Source organism: Chiloscyllium punctatum, chromosome 2 (assembly GCF_047496795.1).
Source record: "Chiloscyllium punctatum isolate Juve2018m chromosome 2, sChiPun1.3, whole genome shotgun sequence".
Classification (NCBI taxonomy): Eukaryota; Metazoa; Chordata; class Chondrichthyes; order Orectolobiformes; family Hemiscylliidae; genus Chiloscyllium; species Chiloscyllium punctatum.
The window spans coordinates 59,645,352-59,666,274 of record NC_092740.1 but is presented as its reverse complement, the minus strand read 5'-3'; the positions used below and the strand labels follow the sequence as shown (position 1 = coordinate 59,666,274).

The following is a 20,923-nucleotide window of genomic DNA, read 5'->3' as shown; positions in this document are numbered from 1 at the left end:
GCTCATTGAAAGAATTCCCGGAGTCTCATTCGTCTGATGAACTCCTTTGTGTCTGCTGCAAGAACCAATGGGTCCATTTTGGTGGTGGGGCAGAAGTTGAGACCCCTGCTCAGGACTTCAATCTCTTCTGGTCGAAGGGTGTGGTCCGATAAGTTGATAATAGACTTCCTCGCAGTGATAATGTTATCTGCTGTGGTGCCAGGGTGGGCTTTGCTATTACTAGTGAGAATGTCAAGTTTCTCCAGTTTTTTTTTGTTGTTGGTGTGCATGTATGTGGTGTAGTTTTGTTGCCTTGTCTGGCAATGTTGCATAATCATGCAAAGAAAGAGGCAACAAAATAGTAGTGGAGAGGTGCTACTTGATCTGATGCAGAAATTGCAGACTGTTCTTGCTGAATTTGATGTCCAAAAGGCTGTAAAATGGGTGTTTGAAAGATGAGGTATCATTGCTCAAGTTTGTATTGTTGGGAAAACTGCAGTTCACGGAGGACCAAAGTTGACATGAAAGCAAGGTGGAGAATTCAGAAAGGCAGGCCATCGAAAGCTCTGTGTAATGCATGTGGATGAGACAGATGTGTTCAGGAAAGAGTTACCCAATCTACATTCGTTCTCCCCATTGAAGAATAGACCACATTGTGAATAATGAATATGGATATATAAGACTGGAAAAAGTACACATAGGAGTGCTGGGGCTTTAGATGGTGAGGACGGAGATGGTGTTGAGCAGGCATCGAATCTCTTGGATCTCTTTACAGCACTCCTCTATTATGTTTGCAAGAACGACCCTAGGGTTCTGCTGCCGTCCCATCTTTATTCCTTGTGTTGCTTCCATTGTGACATCTTTCAGCTCATTTTTTAGTGTGGCATTTCAGTGAAGGCCAACATAAGCTTGAGGAACAGCATTCATCTTAGATTAGATATTTTACACCTTTCTGGACCCAGAATTGGAATGTAATTTGTGCCTTTCATTTTGCTTTTCGTTGCAAGTTTCAGTCAATCTCGTTTTGCCTTTTCTTTTCTCTCTGGCAGCTTTCATTATTCTGCTATTAAGTTTCATTACTTTTCACATTACTATTCCCTTTGGCTCTGCCCACCAGTGCTTGTCATCTTAATGTCTTCTATTTTCTGCTCTATTTTAGATCATCCCTTTAGCTGTTTATCTGCTTTTTCCAATTTGACCTACCAAAAACCTATTGTAATTCTAACATTCAGAACATTCCATTCTGATGTGAGTGTAGCAACTTGAAATGTTAACTCTATTTCTGTCTCCATGGTTACTGCCAGACCTTTTTGATTATTCCATCATTTTCTGGATATTTGCATTATAAGTCTGTCTGGAGAATGAAATGCTGGTAGGGGACAATTTTGCCAACTTTCTTGCCCACTTGTACTCCTTCCCAGCATTTAATTGACTTAATCTCACTCAACATTGATCCAGTGGACTCAGCTTTCAGTTCAGTTAACATTGTGCCCCTCTGCACATCTCACAATGTCTAAAGTTTAGTGGCATTTCACTTGTGAGCTTAGCTTGGATGATGTAAATGATCGACATGGCTTTGATAAAAGCTTGGCTGACAGGTGAGGATGTCATCCTCCAAAATATGTTTACCTGACTGTACAGTCTACCATTTGCCCAGTTTAATCTGCTACAACCGTGGTGTAGCTGCATGATCATGTTAAACCTTGCTGACATGTAAGACCTATGAGAAGGAGTTGCTATTAGGCCCCAGCCCCTGTCCTTGTTGTATGCCCCATCATCATTGTTCTCATAACCTTATCCTTCTTGCTTGCACCCCTTTGTCCAGCGAACTCTCCTCTTGCTTACATCATCTTGCACCCCAACTCTGACTGTCTGCTCGCTTTCTGCTCCTCCCTGCAACCCCTCTCCTGCTCCAATGTGATCCCCTCACTCCATTCTCCTTCTCTGACTACTTGTCTGCCTAACCGCTGCTTTGAACACCTCTGTGCATCCCTTCCCATCTCTGACCACCTCCCCATTCCATCTACCTCCCTACCTAACCCCCTGCTCTGAGCCCCTCCTTTCATTCTTTGACTATTCTGACCCTTGCTATTGCAGTACAGATAGGAGAAGTTAGCTGGATACAAACTGTCTTGCAACATTGAGTTTCGAAATTGTTTTGTCTGATGTGTTTCTAAGTAATTGGATAATATTTTATGAAGGAATGTAGAAAGTTCTGTGAAAATAAGTTATCTTTATGCTTGTCTGTGAAATTGTTCAGTGCAGCATACAGGAATTCATTTTATTGCAGTGCTGTTATTTGTATTTTAAAATGCAGTAGGTTTCTCTTTTGTACGATCGTTATTGCCCATATCGAAGCTGCCCTGTGATTACCCAGTTGGAAGCAAAAATCAGCAAATTTACTTCCCTTCATAGTCAGTTGGATGTTGCAACAATGCTTGATTCTTCGATGCTGTGACTGAGCTGAGCAACTTGCTGCCTGTGGAATAGCATTTTTTTGATTTTTAGTTATGCTTTTGCCTCACATAATGGATGGGCTCATTTAATAAAACAAAGAAAAACTGGGTATATAATTAACATTTTTAAACTTAAGATATGCTGTACTTTATCTCATATCTAAGATAGGAAAACATTGTTCAGGTTACATGCAAATGATTGAAATTTACTCTTTGTGTCTAGAGGGACAGTTAAGACATATAAAAACTGGGGAACCATATGTATTCAATTACCATGAGGACTTGCACAGATGGAATCAGAAGCGTTATGAAGCTCTTGGAGAGGTAGGTTCTTTTTTACATTTTATAACTTTGGTTGAATGGTCTTTACACACATGTGGTGACTGATAGTTGTAAGAAGATGCATGCTGATTTGTGAACTTGTCCTTCTGATATGAGGGCTTCCCTACCTGCAGCACATTATGCGGATTGTGTGTTAGGAAAATGCATGTGCATGCATTCTTTCTGATATTCTGTCCATCAATACATGCAAAGCCAGTGTGGAGTGAACTTGCAATTTTCAGAAAATAGAGTTATTGCAAAGGTTTGAAGAGTCAGTACTAAAACAGATAATTAGCTTTGAATTCCAGAGGCAACAAAGGTAGCACTAGGAAAATCTGCTAATCTGTATTTATTTAACGTGAAATGGTCCATATCCAGTGCCCTTTTACCCTTATATTTAAATTATGAAATAACATATCCTTCAATGCCTATTATTGTAGAGATTCGAGTATCAGAAATTCATACCTAGCGCAAAGGAAGGTGGTAAGCTTAACCCTAATTAATCATTTCAGCTCCAGGATATCTCTTCAGGATATTGTCCTATGCACAACCACCTTCAGCTACTTCACCAATGAACTCTGCCTCATCATGAGGTCAGATGTACAGATGTTTGTTGATATTGCACAATGTTCAGCATGACTTCTCAGATACTGAAGCAGTTCATGTCCAAATTCAACAAGGACAATATCCTGGACAATATCCATATACACTGCTTAAGTGCCAGGCAATAACACCTCCAGCATGAGATAATCTAACAATCATCCTTTTGACTTTTAACTATATGACTATGGTTGAATATCGCATGGTATGTATCCTGGAGATTGTCATTGACCAGAAACTGAACTGAATTAGTTCAGAACAAGGGTACGTAGGAGTAATGTCACTGGAACCACTTTAGATAATTTGATAAAATCTGTAACTTTTATGATGACTCTGGGATTAGCCAAGTTTGATTTCCAGCCTACTACCCCAATGAGATCTTATTTACTCTATAAACCATATTCATTTCCTAAGTCCTTTTTTGTACTTTCTTATCCCTACTACTTGTTTCCTTCACTACTTTCCCTCTCTCTAATGCTTGACTTCCTGTTTCCTCTATACTACTACTATCCTCAGAAGGTAGTTTTTTTCCCCCCTGAAATGGATTTGGAAAATGCATGTTTAAGATCCATCCTTTCAAATATGTATGTCATTTTTTTTTCTTTTTCCCTTTTTATTTTCACTTACTTCCCTCTTTTCCTCCTCCACTTCTCTCTTCCCCACCCTGGAACTTTATGGAGCACATTGCATCTTTAACAGTAAACTTATGGTGCACACTGATGTTCATGCTTCATGATATTCTCAAGGACTTTGAATAACATTAGATCCAACTGAAACAAGTGGAAATTGAGAATGTTGCGAAGTGGGGGAGCGGTTTATGTTAAATGTTTAGTCGTGGTGGAAACTATCAGAGTACATTGAGCTTGTATGCATGTGATCAAGTTTGTTATACACTTTATTGCATTAAATTATGGTTTAATCCTGTATACATGCTTTCTTGCCATGATTACTTACCTTACAGTCAAAATTGTTGCTCTGTGCTATTGGCATCACTATAATCAGTCATCTGTAGCAGATTAGTTAGCCCCCCTTCAGTCCACTTGTGGTTATTGATAGGAGAGAGGAGCAGCAGTTAAATAAATGACAAATGTATTTTATGTGTAATTAGAACCCCTTTTGATGAATGACTACTGGAAGACATTTCAAATTTTGTTTCAGCACTTCAATTTTCTTTTCGGACAGAGGCCTGCAGCATGTAATGGGAACTGTCATCTGGTACTACTTGTGTATGTTAGGATTCTTCATAATGTGGAACTGTAACACATGTCCTGGGGTCCCTTCCACTTGAACAGTGGTATCTGTCAGTATTGCGTACAGAGGAGTATGGTAGCAATACGGAAGTGATCTTCTGTCTAGAGTACTGACAGAGAATAGATCTGGAAAATTAGTGAGGGATGAGTTTATGATAGCGGGTTTTGAGAAGGTTTGCAGCTCAGGTTGAGGTTCTGGATGTAGGTTTGCTCGCTGAGCTGGAAGGTTCATTTTCAGACCTTTCATTGACATACTAGGTAACATCTTCAGTGAGCTTATCGGTGAAGCACTGCTGGTTTTTCCTGCTTTCTATTTACATGTTTGGGTTTCCTTGGGTTGGTGATGTCATTTCCTGGTCTTTTTCTCAGGGGGTGGTAAATGAAATCCAAGTCGATGTGTTTGTTGATAGAGTTCTGGTTGGAATGCCATGCTTCTTGGAATTCTTGTGCATGTCTCTGTTTGGCTTGTCCTAGGATGGATGGTGTTGTCCCAGTCGAAGTAGTGTCCTTCCTTATCTGTATGTAAAGATACTATAAGAGGGTCATGTCATTTTGTGGATAGCTGATGTTCATGTATCGTTTTGGCTAGTTTTCTGCCTATTTGTCCAATGTAGTGTTTGTTACAGTTCTTGCACGTATTTTGTAAATGACATTGGTTTTGCTTGTTGTCTGTATAGGGTCTTTCAAGTTCATTAGCTGCTGTTTTAGTGTGTTGGTGGGTTTGTGGGCTACCATGAAGCCAAGGGGTCCGAGTAGTCTGTCAGTCATTTTTGAGATGCCTTTGACCTAGGGGAGAGTGAATAGGGGACGGGTTTTGTCTCCTTATTTGGGTGTGTTCCTGAGAAATCGGTGGACTGTGTTCATTGGGTTTCGATTGTTTTTGAATTCACTGTATAGGTGATTTTCCTCTGTTCTGCATAGTTCCACTGAGCTGCCGTGTGTGGTGGCTCGTTGAAATAATGTTCAGATGCAGCTTTGTGTGTGGATGTTGGGATGGTTGCTTCTGTAGTTCAATATTTGGTCCATATCTTGTTTTTCTGTAGACACTGGTTTGAAGTTCCCCATTGACTGTTCGCTCTACTGTGACATCTCTAAGAATGGCAGTTTGTTGTTGTTTTTCCTTCTCTTTAGTGAATGCTTTGCTAATAAGGGTATTATTGATGGTCTAAAATGGCATAGAAAAATCACCGATACAACTACATTGGACAAACAGGCAGAGAACTAGCCACAACGATACCTGAGCATCAACCAGCCACAAAACGACATGACCCTCTCTCACTAGTATCCTTACATACAGATAAGGAAGGACACCACTTTGACTGGGACAACACATCTATCCTAGGACAAACCAAACAGAGACATACACGAGAATTCCGAGAAGCATGGCATTCCAACCAGAACTCTATCAACAAACATATGACATCACCATAGGAAATGACATCACCACAGGAAATGACATTACCAACCCCAAAAAATTCATCATGTAAATAGAAAACAGGCAACACTAGCAGTGCTTCGTCCGGAGGCTCACTGAAGATGTTACCTAGTATGGTGATGAAACGTCTGAAAATGAGACTTCCAGCTCAGCAAGAAAGCCTATGTTCAGAATGAGTTTATGATGTCTGCCCCAAGCATGGAGGGAAGGGTCTACATCTTGGTATATTGCTTCATGTGTTCTTGCATATCAAAACATCCTCTTCCTAGGGTGGCACCATGTGGAGAATTTGGCACCATTAAAGGGGAGGCTAGAATTTGGAACATTGAAGAAAATGATATCTCAGAATGATTTGAATTATCCTGCTATGGACTGTTCTGAGCTATAGAATGTCTGTGCAACTGGTTCACAGGTGCAGGCCCAGTTATAGGCCTAAATCAAAATTTAATGTCAAAAAGCACTTAGTGTTGTAGTTGCTGATTGCACGCTTATGGAATAACGCAGCTGTAACACATTAGAATGTTTGAAAACCCAGATGACACCATTAACTTCTTGGAGAGGAAGCTAATTATAAACAAATCCAGCTGCTGATATTGCCCTCCTCAGCAAAATGAAAAGTTTCAAAATTAAAATGTAAAAAATAATCTCTGAATACACATCTAAAATTGTAATCAGGCGTTAAAAACTGCATGGTAGAGTTGAACTTGTCCTTTAGACATAATAGATGAAGAGAACTTAAAATGCGATGTGATTAAATAATCAGAGAAAAGTATTACTCACATGTTTCTTAGGTTTTAAGGGCAAGTTAAAGTGTATGAGCCAAATAGGCATTCTTTACGCACCTGTATGGAGAATAATGAGCATACTGAATGATTTGAAGATGGAAGTTCAGTGTAAAGGATATGATGTTGGATCATTACTGAAACATTGCTGCATGGTGGTCAGGACAGGGAAGTAAATATATAAGGTTATTAGTTTTATAGGTGAGATAGAGCAAGGATGTGTAACTTTGGACTCAGGATGACAGGATCTAATCTGAAGTAAACATGCAGTGGGAACTTTATTTTCTATTTCTTACTTCAACTTGTAATGTGACATTATAGTGGCAGTTACCCCAGTAGCTGCAATGATATAGTAGACTATACGTAAACATGTTGCAAGGTGGTTTCAATGAGAATCATAACTTTGATATAGATTAGGACAAGCAGATGATACATTGCCAGAGAGGTCATGAATTTCTTGTGTGTTCGGGATACTTTTCTGCAGTCATGTAAAAGACCCAAGAAGGGAGCAGGTTTTCAGCATCTTTGCTTATCCTAAGTGTAATTTTAAAGCCTGACAGTTGCTGAACATTTCTGTAATTAATGTGTTGAAATTGTTATGAAACTTGAACTTGCTGTGGGTAGTCATTGGACCAGGTGGATGTCATTGATTGATATCCTTGATTTGCGATTGTTAACCTGGTTCAAACAGGAGGCCCTGGCTGCCCAATGTAAACAGGTGATTCTTCAGGAAGAGATGGACACTGCGGGGGATGGTGTGTTTTATTTCCTTCTCCAGTTCTATTTTGATACTCTCCCCTTCACTCTTTCGTTCATGTAGGTATTGCCCTTGAAGAGAATGGTACTGCTTGGCACTGGCCATTTGGCTGCTTGTATTCCTGGTGATGGAATACGAATAAAGTTTTTTGCACTTGATGTTTCTTCACTGTGTCCTGCACCTACAAGCACACACCATGGATGCTAGGGAGAAGTAAGCACTGAGACCAGATCACTGCAGAGGATGGCATATTACTATGGGGATCAAAAGTGATTGTCCCAAGTAGCTTCCCGATACTGGCTGATCTCTTCCAGGGGTTTCCAAGATGAAGATGCTAGCAAGAGGTTATGTCTGATGGCCAGGGTTGGATTCTGACATTGCCTCACCAATGCAGCTATGCCCAGAGTGACCACAAAGACAAAGATTGTCAGTAGTGTGGTGATGGTATTTAAAAAAAACAAGATTAGAAGAAAAAAATATAAACAGTAGATTCAGAATCTGCTCTGATGAGATACCAGCCTCTGTGCAGTTATTTCAGTGGCAACAAGAGAAAACAGGACATGCCTGAAGAACATTTGCTTGTAACAGTCATCTTTGAATTGGGGTAATCAGTTCTGGTATCATGCCTTTGTTTGGGAAGCTTGACTTGTTCAATCCTGCCTTTGAAGATGGCCCAGTATGTGGAAAAATTATGATATTTTTCTGGGCAAGTGACATTGGGACGGATGAAAAGCAATGAGTAATCCTTCAGTTATAAGGGGCTTAACTTTCCCAGAGGCATCAGACACTAAAACCTTCCGAGAGTTGATGGATTTGATTAAGGAATATTGTGACTCCAAACCGCATCCAATTCTGAGATGTTATCAGTTTTACTCTGCTGTTCAAGAACCAGGGGAATCCATGTTGGGATTTTTGGTGGGGTTACCCTCAATGACATGCTGAGACTGTTTGGTATGTGGAATTAATGACATAACTATGTAAAAGCAACTACTAACTGAAGCCCAGGTGGACTTCAGATAGGCGCAGCAACTGGCTCTGTCATTAGAAAATGCAGCAAGTGGAGAATGGGAGCTTACAGGGTATCCCAATAGAAGTGGACACAAAAAGATTCTGTCCTATCAAAACTAAAACACCTGGTTGTAATGGGGGAAACAGAAGGGCCATCACAACCAGGATTGAAACCTTTCTGGACCTGGTGAGACCAGATCACTGCAGAGGATGGCATATTACTATGGGGATCAAGAGTGGCTTCCCGATGCTGGCTGATCTCTTCCAGGGTCATCCAGGGGTTTCCGAGATGAAGATGCTAGCAAGACGTTATGTCTCGTGGCCAGGGTTGGATTCTGACATAGTTGCATTGGTGGCGCAATGCCCAGAGTGATCACAAAGACAACAGTTGTAACTGCTGGTGCCCCCACATTCATGGGATTGGCCAGGTAAACTGTGGTCTTGGTTACATGTTGACTATGCTGGTCCTTTCATGGGCTCAATGTTCCTGTTCATTGTGGATGCTCATTCGAAGTGGTTGGACGCGCATAGAATTTGTTCAGGGATGATGATTGGAAAAACTGCAAGCATTATTCGCAATACATGGACTCCTGGAAATATTGGTCACAGACAATGGATGTCATTTACCAGCAAGGAATTGAGTATTTCTGAAAGTCGCAAGGCATTCGGCATGTAAGGGCAGCTCCATACCATTCATCGTCTAATGGTCTGCTGAAAAGAGTGGTCCAAATGTTGAAGGCAGGCTTGAAGAAGCAGCCTACAGTGTCACTCAATGCCAAACTGTTCCAGTTTGGTTACAGGACCACCCCTCACGCAATAATGAGGGTACCTCCAGCAGAGTTTCTGATGGGGAAAAGACTACACACCGGGTTAATTCTAATATTCCCAGACCTGCGAGGATGAAATGGCATCAGCACCGCCAGTGCGGGCCACGTGCTTCCTCTAAGCGAAAGAGACAATTTACTTTGGGGAATGATGTTCGGTGCCGAAACCACAGGAATGGTCCTATATGGGTATGAGACGAGGGTTACATACAGTCAGGTCCCATGACTTAGAGTTCAGGTAGATGAGGCAGTCCTGAACAAATGTATGGATCACAAGGATTCTAGGTAATCCAAGATGGAGGGCGGCAAACATTTATGGCTGTAAGAGCTGCTCCTTTTTTTTTGAAGTATTTTAGATGTTGGAGGTGAGTTCCTCAAGTTCCAGGAGCAGCAAATACTGTTTTATATGCTGTTGCATTGTTTTGAAACTTTGAAGGAAAAAATTCAAAATAACGGCACTATTTAAAAGGAGAAGGACAGACAAAAGGCAGCACATGGTCAGTGAAGGAAAGAGAGAAATAAACTTATAACTGACATAGTAGTGAATCTGCACAATTACTGCTTTGCTGTTTGAATTCATGTATCTCTGGACATCAGAGTACGTCTAGGAAAAATGAACAAACAGCGAAATTCACAACTGATCTTCGAGGAACCTGTGTGGGAGATCTCACAGCAGCACAGGAACTGATAAGTACATAGTTTTTAACATGTAACCTTGCTGTAAGTCTACAGTAGTGAGTAGAGTGGTTCTTTCTTGATCATATGTTTATTGAAATCTGTCTCTTGATTAAATTTTTAAAATATAAACCATAAGTACTAAGTTAGCCTGGAGCACTTTTTTAGAGCAAAAAGACAATGCTATTTGCTGGGTCTTTTGATTGTGAAGGAGCAAAAATGGCCTTTAGTAGGGTGATATGCTCTTGTTGGATGTGAGAGCTTAGGGAGCGTTTCCGTGTTACTGAGAATTATGTCTGCAGGAAGTGTCTTTGGTTGCGAAACCTATCAGATCAAATGGATTGGCTGGAGCGACATATAGAGGTAATGAGGAATTTACAAGAGCTGGGAGTGTGATGGATGGTAGTTATAGGAAGGGAGAAAAGCTACAGATACAGTCAGATAGATGGGTTAACTCCAGGAAAGGTTGGAGGGATAGGCAGATAGTGCAAGAATCTTTTGTGGCTGTCCCCATTTCAAACAAGTATGAAGGGGTGAAATGGAAAATGTAGGGGGTGATGGACTCAGCAGAATGTAGCACAAACAGCCAAGTTTCTCCTATTGGGACAGGCTTCAATGTAATGAGGGGTACAACTGATCAATAGTGATAGGGGACTCTCTAGTCAGAGGCACAGACAGCCGTTTCTGTGGCCAGCAGCGAAAAATAGGGATGGTGTGTTACCTGTCTGGTGCCAGGACCAAAGATGTCTCAGAGGGTGCAGAATGTTCTCAAAGGGGAGAGGGTCCAGCAGGAGGTCATTGCATACATTGAAACAAAGGCAAAGGAAGGGAAAAGGATGAGATTCTGAAGGGAGAATATAAAAAGGCAGGAATTTTAAAAAGGCGGTCCTCCAGGGTAGTAATATCTGGATTACTCCTGGTGCTATGAGCTGGTGAGGGTGGGAGTAGGAGGATAAAGCAGATGAATGTATGGCTGAGGAGCTGGTGCATTGGGAGAAGGATTTACATTTTTGGATCATTGGAATCTTTTCTGGGATAGGAGTGACTTGTACAAGAAGGATGGATTGCACCAGAATTGGAAGGAGACTAATGTACTGGCAGGGAGATTTGCTCGACCTGCTTGGGAGACTGTAAACTGGAAAGGTGGGAGTGGGTGGGGGGTGTGTGGGGGCTTGGGGGGGTGTGGTGGGGGAGAGGCGAGGTGGTGATGGTGGTGGTGGGACCGTGGGAGATAATGAGGAAAGAGATCAAGCTGAGACCGGTACAGTTGGGAAAAAGAGCGAGTCAGTCAGGTCAGGTAGGAACAAGGTAGGACTGATAAATTAAACTGCATTTATTTCAGTGCAAGAGACGTAACAGATTAGGAACATGAGATTGGGGTATCATAGCAATTACAGAAATGTGGCTCAGTGGTGGACAGGACTGGCAGTTTAATGTTCCAGGATACAAATGCTATCAGAAGGATAGAAAGGGGGGCAAGAGAGGAGGGCAAGTGGTGTTTTTGATAAGGGATAGCATTACAGTTGTACTTAGGGAGGATATTCCTGGAAATACATCCAGGGAAATTACTTGGGTGAAACTGAGAAGTAAGAAAGGGATGATCATCTTATTGGGATTATATTACAGACCACCTAATAGTCAGCGAGAAATTGAGCACCAAATTTTGAAGGAGATTTCAATTATCTGTAAGAAGAATAGGGTGATTATGGTAGTGGATTTTAACTTTCCAAACATTGACTGGCACTGCTATAGTGTCAATGGTTTAGATGCAGTGGAATTTGTTAAGTGCGTACAAGAAAACTTTCTGATTCAGTATGTGGCTGTACCGACTAGAGAGCTACTCTTGAGAATAAAGCAGGGAAAGTGACTGAGGTGTTGGTGGGGGGCCAGTTTGGGGCCAGCAACCATAATTCTATTAGTTTTAAAATAATGATGAAAAAGGATAGACCGGATCTAAAAGTTGAAGCTCTAAATTGGAGAAAGCCCAATTTTAGTGATGTGAGGCAAGAATTTTCAAAAGCTGATTGGGGGCAGATGTTCGCAGGTAAAGGAACGGCTGGAAAATAGGAAGCTTTCAGAACGGGCGGCACGGTGGCTCAGTGGTTAGACTGCTGCCTCACAGCGCCAGGGACCCAGGTTCGATTCCAGCCTTTGGCTACTGCCTGTGAGTTTGCGCATTCTCTCCATGTCTGTGTGGGTTTCCTCCAGGTGCTCCGATTTCCTTCCACAGTCCAAAGATGTGCAAGTCAGCTGAATTGGCCATTCTAAATTGCCTGTAGTGTTAGGTGCATTAGTCAGAGGGAAATGGGTTTGGGTAGGTTACTCTTCAGAGGGTCGGTGTGTACTTGTTGGGCCGAAGGGTCTGTTTCCACACTGTAGGGAATATAACCTAATCTAAACTGAGATAATGAAAGTCCAGAGACACTATATTTCTGTTAGAGTGAAAAGAAAGGATGGGAGGTAGAAGGAATGCTGATGATGAAAGAAATTGAGGTTTTGGTTAAGAAAACGAAGGAAGCATATGTCAGGTACAGACAGAAGAGATTGAGAGAATCCTTAGAGTATAAAGGCAGTAGGAGTACACTTAAGAGGGAAATAAGGAGGACAAAAAAGGAACATGAGAGCGCTTTGGCAAATAGGATTAAGAAGAATCCAACGGGTTTTTAGAAGTACGTTAAGGACAAAAGGGTGGAGAGAATAGGGCCCCTCAAAGATCAGCAAGGCAGCCTGTGTGTGGAACCACAGGAGATGGGGGAAATTATCAACAAGTATTTTGCATCAGTGTTTACCGTGGAGAAGGACATGGAATATATAGAATGTGGGGAAATAGATGGTGACATCTTGAGAAATGTCCATATGGCAGAGAGGAGGTGCTGGATGTTTTCAAACACATAAAGGTGGATAAATCCCCTGGACCTGATCAAGTGTAACCTAGAACTCTGGGAAGCTAGTGTACTGATTGCTGGGCCCCTTGCTGAGATATTTGTAGCATCAATAGTCCCAGGTGAGATGCTGGAAGACTGGAGGTTGGCTAATGTGGAACCACTATTTAAGAAAGGTGGTAAGGAAAAGACCATAAGATATAGGAGTGGAAGTAAGGCCATTCAGCCCATTCGGTCCACTCCGCCATTCGATCATGATTGATGGGCATTTCAAAGCCACTTACCCACACTCTCCCATAGCCATTAATTTCTTGTGAGATCAAGAATTTATCATTCTCTGCCTTGAAGACATTTAACGACCCGGCTTCCACTGCGTTCCGTGGCAATGAATTCCACAGGCCCTCCACTGTCTGGCTGAAGAAATTGACCCCCTGTGCCCATGGGTCCTAGTATCCCTACCTAATGGAAACAAATTCCCAGCGTCCACCCTTTCTAAGCCATACATTACCTTGTAAGTTTCTATTAGATCTCCCCTCAACCTTCTAAACTCTAATGAATACAATCCCAGGATCCTCAGCTGTTCATCGTATGTTAGACCTACCATACCAGGGATCACCTGTGTGAATCTCTGCTGGACACGCTTCAGTGCCACTATGTCCTTCCTGAGGTTTGGGGCCCAGAATTGGACGCAGTATTCCAAATGGGGCCTAACTAGAGCTTTATAAATTCTCAGTAGCGCATTGCTGCTTTTACATTCCAACCCTTTTGAGATAAATGGCAACATTACATTTGCTTTCTTACCACAGACTCAACCTGCAAGTCAACCTTTAGAGAATCCTGGACTAGTACTCCCTTTGTACTTTGGCTTTCTGAATCTTCTCAACGTTTAGAAAATAGCCCATGCCTGTGTTCTTTTTTCCAAAATGCAAGACCTCTCAATTGCTCACGGTGAATTTCATCAGCCTTTTCTCAGACCACTCTCCTAAACTGTCTAAATCTTTCTGCAGCCTCCCCACCTCCTCAGAACTACCTGCCTGCCTGCCTAACTTCGTATTATTGGCGAACTTTGCCAGAATATCCCCAGTCCTCTCATCCAGATTATTAATATATAAAGTGAACAACTGTAGTTCCAACACTGAACCCTGCGAGACATCACTTGTCACTTGCCATTTCAAAAAAGTCCATTTTATCCCAACTCTCTGCCTTCTGTCAGACAACCAATCCTCAATCCGTGCCAGTAGCTCACCTCGAACACCATGGGCCCTCACCTTACTCAGCAGCCTCCCATGAGGCACTTAACAAAGGCCTTTTGGAAATCTAGGTAGATGACATCCACTGGGTTTCCCTGGTCTAACCTACTTGTTACCTCTTCAAACAATTTTTATCAAGTTTGTCGGGCACGACCTCCCCTTACTGAATCCATGCTGACTTGTACTAATCCGACCCGCACTTCAAAGAATTTAGAAATATCATTATCAATGATGGATTCTAGAATTTTACCCACAACCAAGGTTAGGCTAATCAGCCTATAACTTTCCATCTTTTGTCTTGATCCTTTCTTGAACAAGGGGGTTACAACAGTGATTTTCCAATCATCTGGGACGTGCCCTGACTACAGTGAATTTTGAAAGATTACAACCAACGCCTCTGCTATATCTTCAGCCACCTCCCTCAGAACTCTAGGATACAGCCCATCTGGGCCAGGAGATTTATCAATTTTTAGACCTTTTAGCTTTTCGAGCACTTTCTCTTCTGTAATGGCTACCATACTCAACTCTACCCCTTGACTCTCCTTGATTGTTGGGATATTACTCATGTCTTCCATTTTGAAGATTGACACCAAGTATTTATTAAGTTCTTCAGCTATTTCCTTATCTCCCATGCTGAGCTTTCCTGTATCAATTTGGAGCAGTCCAGTTTCTACCTTTGCCTCTTGTTTGTTTCTTATGTATTGAAATTCTTAGTGTATAATGTATATAATGCAAAAATGGTATAGTGAAAATAAAACTCTCATTTGTGGTTTCTGAAGGCAGAAATTTTTTTCTTTGAATTCTTTTCTCCGTTCGACAATTATTGTCCATCCACTCTTTTTGTGGCATCACTAATGCTTATCTTGAGAAATTTACATTTCCCACATCTTTGAAATTTGATCTCACAAATATTGTCATAGTAACCTGTTATTATTTGGTTGTGTCCAGACATAGTTCAGGTACAGTATATATTCAAGACTGCCTTTCATTATCCTATTATTCCGTAGTTTTTGTTTACTTTTTGATCCAAGAACATTTGGAGCTTGCTACACAATTAAAAAAATGCTCCAAAACCGCTTCCCATAGTAACGATAGAGTTACAAGATTACATGGCAGCCCATGCTAAATTTTACTTTCTTCCAAAATCCAACCGAGCTGCTGTGTTTGCGGATAAAATTTGCGGTTGTTACAGTTTTGTCCCACAAACTCTTGATGTGTTGAAATGACATAACTGTTTGCAATTTGGACAATAATTTTGCAGCAATTTCGTCTTTCCTTGCCTGTTGTTGAGGGTTCTCTGGCCAAATTGACAGCTCTTATTTCGTCCATACCCAAAGTGTTTAATTTTTTTTGGTGTCATCCATCAACAGCAATTCTGTTTTCATAGGCTCTTATCAACTCTGAATGAATACTGGTAGCTGAGCCATAAAACTAGTGTTTTCATGAGTTGTAACTAGAAAAGTAACAAAGTATGAATTTGCTTCAACATGGTCATGACTAATTGTATTCTTGGCTAACTCATTGATTTTTTTTCTCAACTTTTGTTCTTCTTGAGAGGTTGATATATTTTAAAGCTTGTAGTGTATTTGCAGTTGGTGTAGGTTAAGACATGCAGGTTTTCAAAAATTCTGTCTGTGTAAAATAGTTGTGGTTTTAAAGCCATTTTCTAAGCTTGCCTTAAAAATAACAGTAAGCTATGAGTATCAGTAATTATTAATTCTCCAATGACTACTAATTCAGAAATTCAATTCATGTCTAAAAATTTCAAAGTTTTCCATGTGTCTTTTAATGTATAACACTTGATCTGCCTTCCTAGGATGAATGTGATGTGGAGGACCGGTGTTGGACTAAGGTGGACAAGGTCCAAAGTCACACTGCACCAGGTTATAGTTCAACAGGTTAATTTGAAATCACAAGCCAGCTCTGAGCGACCAGAAACTCTGACAGTCCTGTTTATATCTGTCAGCCAGGGCTCCTTAATTGAACCAGATTAACAATCCCAGTCAGGGAACTCAAATTCTGTGAAGTCCACCTGACTGCCCTTGTTACAATCTGGAGATGTAGGTCTGTTCTTTCTCTTGTAGTCTGTGCTGGGGTGATTTCACACCAGGTCTAGTTCCTTTGACTCAGACTCAGACACAGGCTGCGCATATCAGACTGTAGCCTGCCCCTTGCTCTTAGCATCTCAGATGAAATTCATCCCCTTCAGGCAGGAAAAGTGTCAAGGCTATGACATCTACCACGTCCATCTTAGTCTCTGTGGATTTATAGACCAGGCCTGACCCCTCAAAACATTTTTACAGTCTGGGCTACTTGCTTAACTTTGTTATTTGTTTTAGTTAAGTATATAGTGGATATTCCTGGAGTGAATTAGGTGATCCAATTGCCAAGCTTTAAACAAGGGCGGCACGGTGGCACAGTGGTTAGCACTGCTGCCTCACAGTGCCAGAGACCTGGGTTCAATTCCCACCTCAGGCGACTGTCTGTGTGGAGTTTGCACATTCTCCCCGTGTCTGCGTGGGTTTCCTCCGGGTGCTCCGGTTTCCTCCCACACTCCAAAGATGTGCAGGTCAGGTGAATTGGCCAATCTAAATTGCCCGTAGTGTTAGGTAAGGGGTAAATGTAGGGGTATGGGTGGGTTGCGCTTCGGCGGGGCGGTGTGGACTTGTTGGGCCGAAGGGCCTGTTTCCACTCTGTAAGTAATCTAATCTAAAAAACAGAATTTACTTACAAACTTACGGAATGAAACACAAAGAATAGAAAACAGAATCCCAGATAACCTATCCTATCCAAAACTTGACAGACTATCCCAACATAATGATGCTGTTCCAAAAATGCTTGCAACAGTCCCAAAAAACACATCCCTTAACACAAAGATGAAACAAACCAGAGCTTACAGGCTTGAAGTTAGACAGAGAGAGACAGACAGAGAATGAACAAACCTGACTGGACTTGCCCCAGAGCTTTTCTTTACACACATTGCTGTTGAGCTGAACCAAAAACTCTAATCTAAACGTAGGCTAGCTACACAGCTAGCTAGTCACTCCCCTTTGATTATATCTTTTTTTAAAGACATGAAAATCCTAGGCCGGAGCCATTATCTGTTAGGGGTGACTAATGTATTGGCAATCACGTTTTTTCGACTTGCCACATGCACAAATTTCAAATTGAATGGCTGAAACAACAGGCTCCATCTAAACAGTCTGGCATTTCTGTCCTTAAATTTGTCCACAAATTTCAAAGGATTATGATCAGTGTATACGATTGTCTCAGATTCATTGCTGGTAATTTAAACACTCGAAGTTTGTGAGAAGATTTGTAGCTCAGGTGCTCGTTGTGATTCTATTCGCAGAGCTGGGAATTTGTGTTGCAGACATTTCGTCCCCTGTCTAGGTGACATCCTCAGTGCTTGGGAGCCTCCTGTGAAGCGCTTCTGTGATCTTTCCTCTGGCATTTATAGTGGTTTGTCTACTTCCGCTTGTCAGTTCTAGCTGTCTGCTGCAGTGGCCGGTATATTGGGTCCAGGTCGATGTGTTTGTTTATAGAATATGTGGATGAGTGCCATTCCTCTAGGAATTCCCTGGCTGTTCTTTGTTTGGCTTGTCCTATAATAGTAGTGTTGTCCCAGTCGAATTCATGTTGCTTGTCATGAAATATAAACACTAAAATATTGTAGTGCCAACACCAAGCTCAAAGTCTCTTTCTCAACTGTTAACTATTTCTGCTGATGAATGTCCAACTTCCTTTGAGAAATACTAGATAAGCTTTTCTATCTTCTCATCATCTTCCTGCAGAAACACAGCACTGACACCCACATCACTTGTGTCGATAGCCACCTTGAAAGGCTTTGTGTAATCAGGTGTGGCTAAACCAGGGCAGTGGTTAACTCAGTCTTCAGACTGTCCAACACCTTCTGACAGTCCACTGTCCACTGAAACTTGCTTTTCTTTTTAACAATTCAGTGAGTAGAGCAGCCACACTGCTAAAATTTGGCACAAACATTTGGTAAAATCACTCAATCCCAGGGACCGTAGTACTGCTCTTTTTGTCGATGGTATAGAAAGTTCCCCAGTTACTTTCATTTTCACATCCCGTGCGACCATTTATCCGTGTCCAATAACATGGCCCAGGAAGGTGACTTGGACTTTGGCAAATTCACTTTTAGCTAGGTTTATCACCGACCTCCTTTCTGAAGTCGATCGAACAAGTCTGATAAATGTTGTAAATGTTCCTTCCATGTGAGACTAAAAGTCACCAGGTCATCAATGTACACAATACAGTTGGGTAATCCGGCAATGACCTTATTAGTTAGTCTCTGAAATGTGGCCGAAGCGTTTTTCTTATCAAATGGCATGACTTTAAACTGATACTGTCTATTTGGCATAATGAAAGCTGAAATTGCCTTTGCCCTTTCTGATAAAGGTACTTCCCAGTAGCCTCTGAACAAGTCCAACTTAAAAATGTAAGTTGCTTGTCCCACCTTTTCAACACTGCCTTCCAACCGTGGGATTGGATATGCATCAGTCTTTGTAACAGCATTGACTTTACAATAGTCCACACGTAACCGTTGGATACTACCTAACTTTGGCACCATTACTATAGGTGAGCTCAACTCACTGTAACTCACTTCAATGATGTCATCTTGAAGCATGTGTTCAATCTCTTTCTGAACCTCCGCCACCTTGAGAGGGTTATGCCTATAAGGATGTTGCTTAATTGGAACAGCATCTCCTTTTTCTGCATCATGCACAATTAGGTTAGTACTTCCCAGTTTATTTCTGCATATCCCCCCATGTGATAGTAATAACTCTTTGTCAGGTCATTTTCAATTTTTCTCAGGAAGGCAATTCAAGAATTTGTCCCAATTTTGACAACTACTTCATTGTCTAATTTAATTTGAGGAATGTCCAATTCAGAATCCTCTGAACTTGGTTCTTCCTTCTGTGTTGAAATCATGAACAGTTTTTCCTCCTGCTTTCCTTCCCTGTCAAAATATCTTTTGAGCATATTCACATGACACACTCTGTGAGATTTCTTCTTGTCTGGAGTCCCTCTCAAGTAGTTAATCTCAGTCAATTTCCTTTTGATTTGATATGGTCCACTATATCTTGCTCTTACGGGTTCACCTATTACTGGAAGTAACAGTAATATTTTATCCCCGATAGCAAAACTGCGAAATTTTGATTTCTTGTCTGCTTCCTGTTTCATTGCATGCTGTGATACTTTTTAGTGCTGTCCAGCCACCTCTCCAGTTTTTTTGAAAAAAATTATATTTTTATTGAAAAATAAATTTTTAAAATATTACAACAAATACAAAACAATACAAAGAAAAACACCAAAAAGTTTTTAAAAACCCAATCATATACAAATGTATAAATATATATAAAAATATAAAAAAAACCCAACTAATTACTTAACTAAATAAATAATAACTAACAACAAACTAATGAAATACTAATAATACTGCTCTGGAAAACAACACTAGCTCTCGAATATCGAGAGCATTAATTTTCACATATACATACGTTCACAGTTCACCCCCTCTCTGGATATTGGACTCGTAAAACACAATCGTTACAGCTATATAAAAGCCCTTATTAGTGCACCAGACAAATCTGTATCCAAGAATTCCCAAAAGGGCCGCCATGTCTTGTAGAAATTCTCAGTCGTGTGGTGTACCATACTTGTAAGAAAATCCAAGGGGACATGATCCATAACAATCTTCCACCAATCCGACATGCCTGGGAAATTTTTGGATACCCAACCTAACAAGATACTCTTTCTTGCGCAGAAAGTGAGGATGTTGAAAGTTTTTTCTTATGCGCATCTACAGGGAACACACTGGGCAGGCCAAGAACAAGAGAGATTGGGTCCTTCTCCACCCTAACACGCAAAATCCCCTCCATCGCACCTGCCACAGTGCTCCAGTATTTTTGAAGCCTGCCACAGGACCAGAGACGATGGGTAAGAGTTCCCGTACTAACTTTACAAATGGGACATGTTGAAGATAGTCCTGATTTAAATGTTGACAAATGATCTGGAGCCAAGTGGACCTTGTGGAGAATCTTCAAGTGTAAAGGATGTTGGGTCCTATTGCAAATTGATATCTATCTTGTGTTTTCCCAAATATCCTCCATTGGCTCTGAGGAGACCTCAACGCTTAGCTCTCTCTCCCACCCCCTGCAAAGCTGATCAAAGTTATTTGAGGGGCCACCCCCCCCCGCCCCCTCAAATTGATGGTATTGAGTGCTAACAGACAGTGTACACTTAGCACTGAGCACCCTCTTATCTATGTCCGTTTTGTAGGCATCAGTCAAAACTGTAGTCTTTTTTTGAATAAAATCCCTAATTTGAAAAAAACAGAAGAGGTCTCTGCTAGATAGCTCTTTCTGTGCTAACTGATCAAGTCTTCGTTACATCTCCCTCAAATAAATCACCCATGCAAGACACACACCCCTAGCTGCCCAGTGTTTGAATCCTGAATCCATCATCCCTGGCTGAAAACCCGGCGTACCCGCTATAGATGTAAGGAAAGATGTTTTGCTCATATTGTCTTCCCTCTGCTGAATTGCCTTCCATGCTTTAACAGTATTGTTAACTATTAGGTTATGGCAATATTCCTTAACTGTCCTCATTTTGTCTAAAAGCAGCAAGCTAGTAAGAGGGCAGTTTGCTTGAGAGATTTCGATATCTAACCATTTGGA

General features: G+C 41.3%; 1 protein-coding gene across 5 annotated transcripts in view; it reads left to right on the top strand.

Moving 5' to 3' along the window:
* arb2a (ARB2 cotranscriptional regulator A) overlaps positions 1–20,923 on the top strand; it is a 544,044-nt gene that overhangs the window by 18,932 nt on the left and 504,189 nt on the right. For all 5 annotated transcript variants that reach the window (XM_072582914.1, XM_072582913.1, XM_072582916.1 and 2 more), the window contains exon 4: positions 2,659–2,759. In XM_072582914.1, the coding sequence (XP_072439015.1) occupies positions 2,659–2,759 (101 nt within the window). The remainder of the gene's footprint in view (positions 1–2,658; positions 2,760–20,923) is intronic.